The following is a 7,237-nucleotide window of genomic DNA, read 5'->3' on the forward strand; positions in this document are numbered from 1 at the left end:
GAAGCGTTACGCCCTCTGTGCGCCCTCTGGGAGGCGCACATTGAGACAGCGACGCGTTGTTGCCTGAATATGTGAACGTCTCGCATTACGCCGCCATTCATTATTTCGCGGGAAGCTCCCTCCGTTCAGTGGTCGCGCGGCTCATTCTGCAGCTCAGAGGAGCGAAACACGCCGTCACGCCCTGAACACCCTGCCTGTTAACTGGCTGTTTCAGCCCGGTACCTGTGCTCATTATCCATTTTCATTTATCCGTTAGCAACGGTTAGCAACGGCCAGCCATTAGACCCTATAGGGTCTAATGGCTGGTTGGCTTGGCGTGGCGTGGCGTGGCGTGCGCTACATACGCTGAACGAAGAACGCCATGTAAGCAGAAACACGACAGGCACGGTTGTGCGCCCCACCGTGTCTGTCGCGTTTCTTGTTTGATGCGTTCCTTTTTCATCCTATCGCAAGATGCTCCAATGCAGCCGTTGTTCTTTGAACATGTATGGCTGCAACGGCTGCATTGTATTTAACAATCGGCGTTGTTCCTTTATGTACTTTGTGGCAGCGACTTAGAGGGTGATCGTATTTATTATAGGCAAATTTCCGATTCGTTTAATAAAGCAGACCTTCTTATGCCTACTTTGCTAGGGTTTCGAGTGGGCACATTTGCTAGGTCGAACTTTCGCCAAGTAACGTGCAGTTTACTTTTGCACAATCTCCAGGATCGGCTCCCTCTAGTCGACGCGCTGACTCTGGATACTGTGCCATAGCAAAGGGGGCCAATCCCGGAGACAGTATGAAACGTGGTCACGTGGGTAACGTGATAGAGTTCTCCGCGTCTTGCCGTTTTTACTGCTAGGCAGGTAATCGCTATGGTGCAAAACGCTGTGCATAATATAATCGGTTGCATGTATGTCATTCATTCAACCGCCTCATGAAAGCTTCACTTCTCAGTTAAAAAATGTTTTCCAACATGTGGGTCGGGTCTGCATAATGTTTAAATATAGTTACTGAAGGTCTTCGCTGAAACGCCTGGTGTAAGTGGAAAAGAAGTGCCTTTTTGCAGTCTCTCAGCGAAAAATGGCCACTGGCGAGAACCTGCAGTAGGATGATAACAGTATAGGAAAGACCGTTCGGTAACTGTGTGTCCGTTTGCATCATCCTTGGCGATCCTGTTTTCTTCAAAGGAAGTGTTTGCTGTTAACTCGTCTGCTGCTTGTGGAATAGAGCAATGATACTGATGTCCTTCCCTTCTATTGCAGCTCGCTCGACCGGCTGGAGCGGTGCCTCCAGGCGGCCTCCAACAACGCGGGCTGCAAGGAGGAAGTGAGCGCGCTGGTGTCCACGCTGCTGCGCGTGGCGCGCAACCTGCTGGGCGACGTCTACAAGACCCGCTGCCGGTTCAAGTGCAGCTCAGCCTGGTCGCTGTCGGCGCCGCCGCTGTTGGTGCTGCTGCTTCTCGTAGGAGCCGTGCTGAGCGGCCGCCCCTTATAGACCGCCGCGGTTGGCCAGCTGCCGTTCCACTAGGCGGCCTTGCAACCTCGAAGTCCTGGAGCTCAACAGTCTCTCGTTCGCCTGGTTTCTTCGCATGAACGATCCAGATCACCGAAACGCGGAGCCGACGTGATGTTACTACTTCAACCGACCAGACTGCAAGAGGCGTCTGCGCGGCCGCTGCCGTCATGGCGTGCGCAAAGTCGTGCGATTCCGTGGTGGGCTCTCGTTAATGGCTTCTTCTTCATCAAGACGATCGTTGTTTTGTGCTCGGAGTGACAAGCGTTCGCTTACATCGCACCCTAGTGTCTACGATGCTACGAGCGCTTGACTTCAACGGTCTCAGGGGAAAGCAATTCTGATACCGTTCCTCGTGTCAAACTGAACTTTCGGTCGGCTTGAAACTTGAGACTATTTCGCAACGCGTCATCATTTCATGAGGACGAGTAGCTATCCATTCCCCAGGCTCATCAAGGAGGGCACTGAAACATAGAAAAGAATAAGCTACGGGCAGCCAAGTTTTATTACATGAAAGCATCGCCCATATATGAAGCAAGACGGCTGTCATTGAAACATCGGCAGAATGGCGCGTCACAGGAGCATGCCGCTATGCTCCACCGACATTGTGCGTGGCGCGCTACTCGGGAGTTCTTGTGGATACCCGCATCATAGTGGACCCTACTCTGTATTGCTGTGCTCAATCCAAACCCCTTGACCGACCACGCGACTGAGTTCTTGAATTTTTGAGACGACACAGGATGTATTGTCCTGACCCCGTTGTGCGTGCTATCTCGCACTCCCGCTTTATTCACCACTGGTTTCCGCTCCGTGGTATATTGTAGGCAGTCCTTCACTAATTAGAAAGAAAGTAGAAATGTATACCACTGTGTGGAGAAATGATAAAGTTTGTTTTTTACCGATACCTCATTTTTTTTCACTGAAGTGTTTTGCAATAGATAACCATGACCCAACGTTGTCTTGAAAGATAACGTTTACAGCTGTGTAGCGCAAGTTTGTATTTCATGCTTTTTTTTCTCATGGCCGTTCATAATTGGTGATCACAGCATGTTGAGGTGATTTAAGCGCATTCAGAGAGCTACACAAACAAAAGAAAAATTGATGAAACATGCTTCTCAGCCCTTACGGAAAAGAACCACTAAACACTTAACGTGAAACGACTTGTAGCGTAGGTCTAGCGGAGAAAGCGCGCAGCATGCCAGTTCACTGTGCTGAATGCTGGCTGGAGGCGTGATTGGTTTATTCGCGATGGAACTGGCGGATACGCAGTCGGCAGTTTTTGGCGTCATAACTCTTCCACAGCAATACATTCTTTCAGTATAGTATTTTTTTCGGGAATACATGAGATGGTGACGCAGTGTTCAAGAAGCTTATCTCTGCATCGCACTTGTGCAGCCGTGAGTCCTTCGTACTTAAGCATCGGTGCAGCCGTGATAGCACAGCCTGCTGAATTACCTCGCGGACCTAAGAAATCTTCAAGCCTAGAGGGCCATGAATTTTCTATTCCTTCCGATTTGTAATTGTTTTGTTTTCACATGTCAGTGTCAGTTATCTTTGATTTCGTTGCCGGCTTTCGTGGGTGACAACAGGAGTACCACCTGTGCCGGCCCACCCAGACGAACTGTTCTGCTCCTACACAGTGCGTGAGCAGCCTTCGCAAGACTGCCGCCATCGATGTCTGCATTGGTGTATAGTGACACACCTTCTGTGCTGCTGTGTGCGCATGCACGCGAACTGGTGTGTTTGGTGACACGGCCACCTCGCCACCGTGCCAGTTGCATCTTTCTAAGCGGGATGTGTCGGACCTGTGATGCCTGCGTGCGCATTTTAAAGTTACTGGACACCGGAATGACCCCGCGGATTCACAAAGGAAGCATTAATTGGATGATTCTACTGCACGAGCCTGTTGTTCTTAGAAAACGTAGTGAGTGAACTGGTGTGTCGCTTTGACGAATTTGTGTTATTTTGAAACTAATTCGGCCTCTACACCTCCACCTTCTGGACACAGTAAAATGCGGGCGTGTACAGCCGCATTCGATATGGCTAGCCGCCTCATGCCGGCTTAATTTTGCGGCGAATGAGCAGTGTTGTATAAGCACAGAATGAGCGATGCGGGCTGGGTACTTCGCTGTAAAATTAAGTCCGAAAGCTTACACGATCATTAGCGAATTACGCACAGTGCTTTATGATTTTCGTTCGCAGCGATTATGTTTTGCCTGGCAGCAGGTGCAACGATAAAGCCTTCAAAACACACCTGAGAAACAAGTGTACTTTAATGGGCAGTTGCTAAGGTACTTTCCTCGATCACTAGCTGCTCACATTATTCCTAGACATCGGCGTTCCCAAAATCATCCGACGTACATGATTCTTGCAAGTGTGCGAGAACGTGAGTTAGAAAGCGGCTGTGTATCGTTTCATAGCGTGAAGAACGTTCTACGTCATGACCGCATGAACCACTTCTCAGTAGACAAAGCGTGGCGCGTTTGTGTGGCTGGCACCACTTACGAACGTGAACGAATGTTGGCAATTCTTCACCTCCACGTGAATTCGGGTTTGCCTCAGAAATTTGACGGCGCGTGCGTGATTGTCGATGACGTAGCTGGAGTGGTTTCGTGTGCTGCTCAAATAAATGAACAGGCCTGGCGTGCATATTGGGTTGGTCTCATACAGTGCTAATTGAGGCTTTACGTGTTCCTTTGCTGTCTTTCCTTCAGCCACGGTCCCAACTTCTGACCACTAATTTTGTTGCAACACTAGGTAGGAATGTAGATTGCTGTAATTCTGTCTCACTTGAAAAATTCAGTCCCTGAACTTGCAAGCAGCGAACAGCGCAGACAAAGATTCATAATCTGAGAGATTTTTGATAACGTGACGCTGTCTATCTTTTCGGCATTGTTCATTACGCATCAGTTGTTCAACCGACCCACTTGTCGACGTCAGCGCAGCGTTCTAAACGCCGTTTTCATCCTACTTACAACATATGCCAAAGCGTTCTTACTGGCGCTTTGTTATGCTGTTTAATTTTGCAACACGACCGGATTGCCGTTCTGCGCTAATGTCACGAGAAAGTGTCCGTAAGTGCCCCGTTGCTGTTGACTGAATAATGCGGGAACTCTAGAAAAGTACATGGCTCGGACAAATATTGTACATGTTATTTCGCTAGTGGCGTAGGTGACAACGGCAGCAGTCGTTACCAATTGCAAGTCATGTGCTGTGTAGCACCCGCTGAGAAATGCTCGCCTCTAAGAACGTTAACCGGAAAACCAAAGACAGATTATCGCCAGAGCTATAAATAATTTATTTCACAATGTATGACAGCGTCGTTTACTACGCCTTTTTCTAGGCCCTGTTCCTTTATTTTTATTTTTATTTTTATTTGTCTGGTTACGTTCCGTTTTGCAGAAACGTTCACGCAAGGGCGAACTTTCCAATGTGACTCACCTGGAAAAATATTCAAAATATCCGATTACATGCTTTGGTGAATGATTGGCCAAACGCTGTCCACTGGACAAGTGCTGCTGTAGAGACGTACATAAATGTGCGAATCCTAGATAAGAATGGCTTGTGGAATTCTTGTCTGTATGATGTCCCGATTTGGCCGCATAAGGATCTGGTGTACCTATTTGACATGTGCACAGATGTTCTGCTGGAAGAAATTTTCGAAATGTGTGTGCTCTTTCTCGGAAAGCGCAAGAAATATAAGTATCTATTAGCAAAAGTGTGTCCACTTAAAAACTGTGATGCTTCGATCTCTAATTGGAAATTTGAGATACGATAGGCGTCTTTACCGTAAAGCCGGCACTTTGGAATGCCACATTTCAGAGTGAAGTATAGGGAGACTCAAAGAATGAAGACAGATTTCCATTCTTGCAACCTTTCTTGAAGTGTTGTCGAAACCGCTTGTCTGTGCGATACAGTGCCGCCCTTCTCATTTGTTTCTCGCAAGCGGAACTGAGCATTGTTCTGCTTGCATGCGTGCGTGTACTCATTTTTGGTTGCGCATTGAACGACTGGCATATAATTGAGAAGGCATATATTTCGAACCTTACCAGCTGCTTGCGCAACTTTTTTTGAAGCACTTTTTACTGCCGTAAAACGGCGTTTTCTTCTTCTTCGTTGACGTTCGAGCGTCGCTTTCATTCCTTTATCTCGTGGTAAGGGCTTCCTGATGGCAGTTCTTTCGGTGTCTTGTGAAGAAAGTATTCAACTGTCAATATTCGCGGAACGAGAATCAGCTTGGTACTGTGCCTGTTGAAAGCACAAACCTAATTTCTCTCACGCGCACGCTTTTTTTTTTTTCGTAAGCAACGCTTGCACACTTGTAGTGCTTGGCCATCGCTAAGTTGTTTGTGTGGCAGTCTTCCTTTATGACTTAGTGACGTTGTAGCGGAACCTTTCTCGAATAACGCCGCCTGTCCAAGCGCTCCAATGCAGAGGTTTCTCTTTCTTTGCGAAGGCACTGTTAAGCCTTCAGTATTCTTGTTTAACCTGCCCTTTCTGTGGCAGACCTAAAGAACTGCTCATCGAGATGACCATACTAGCGAAACTTTCGTCCTGCTCTTCAGAAAAAAAAAAGAAAAAAATGTGTGCTTATATATTGACATTGTTGATCCTGTTGTAGTTATGATTAAAGACAAAACTTCTTTTTCGTCATATATTGCATTTGTGTGCGTGTTCACTACGTGCTGCAGAAACACTTCATCGCTTAAGGTCTACATTGAAACTGCAGTTATTTATTCACTGGAACTACTATAAACTCGCTGTCAGTCAAGTCAACCCCCTCAAATCAATTGAAATTTGGGGAATATGGAAGAAGTGAAGCGGAAGAGCCCATTCAAGTGAGTTGGGTCCTGATTCACTTTCTTAGTGCTGGAAATCTGACATGTTGTGCAGTGACTGGAGTTCGTTGTTCGTGTTTCGTATTCCTCTCTTTTATGTGTGAGTTTTTTTTTATCACTTCTCTTTTTACTGTATTCATTTTTAAAGCAAATTTACTTCATGCATAGAATGCGTGCTTTAGGTTTGGCGCAGGCGGCCAGTTGAATCATGCAAACCGGACGTAGTAATCACGCTGCACCACAGGTTCGTAATTACGTCTAAAGCGTGCAAACAAATTTGTCGGAGCATTGGTAAAAAGTTGGGACCCGCAGCAGGCGGCTGGCGTTCTCGTAAGCTTCTGCGTAGTTATGAAATAATCGCGAAACTTCAGCATCAAATCTTATTGGAAGTCATTGTGGGCCCCTGTAGTCAGTAGAGAACTTTAGCTTGTCCGTAAACGCATAACGCTTCAAGAAATCCCGAAATCCCGGAGACGTGAACTGCAGCAGCAACGCTGGTCGCGACATTCAGGAATGATTGGTCTAACCACATCTCGTAAGGAGCGTTTTCGTATTAAATTAGTGTTGTTGTGGAAAAAAAAAAAGTCTACATGTTAACGCTAACGGGCCAGCCGGCGCTGTGCACTAGTAGCTAAGTAGAATATGGTTGGTTACTACAATAATAGATTTAGCTTGTCTGTAAATATTAGTAGCAATGCTAGTCGGGACATTTGCGATGCTTTCTGTAACCATAACGTGTCAAGTGCATGTTTTCGTTTTACATCGGTGTTCTTATCGCAGAAATAAAAGCAAATTCGGCAGCATGTCACACTCCTATAACATGTAAGGGCGAAAGCGTACTGCACAAGTGGCAATTCATTGGTACGATCGGAGGCGTCAGATTGCTTGTGAGACATAACGAG

The 7,237-nt window shown here is 46.9% G+C and overlaps 1 protein-coding gene across 1 annotated transcript in view; it reads left to right on the forward strand.

Annotated features, from left to right (window-relative positions):
• Nucleotides 1-6,152, forward strand: part of LOC139054519 (uncharacterized) — a 485,755-nt gene extending 479,603 nt beyond the window's left edge. Inside the window, exon 3 of the mRNA XM_070531599.1 lies at nucleotides 1,248-6,152. Within this exon, the coding sequence (XP_070387700.1) occupies nucleotides 1,248-1,479 (232 nt within the window). The 3' untranslated portion in view covers nucleotides 1,480-6,152. The remainder of the gene's footprint in view (nucleotides 1-1,247) is intronic.
• The last annotated feature ends 1,085 nt before the right edge of the window (nucleotides 6,153-7,237 follow it).

The sequence above is a fragment of the Dermacentor albipictus genome, chromosome 1 (assembly GCF_038994185.2).
Source record: "Dermacentor albipictus isolate Rhodes 1998 colony chromosome 1, USDA_Dalb.pri_finalv2, whole genome shotgun sequence".
NCBI lineage: Eukaryota > Metazoa > Arthropoda > Arachnida > Ixodida > Ixodidae > Dermacentor > Dermacentor albipictus.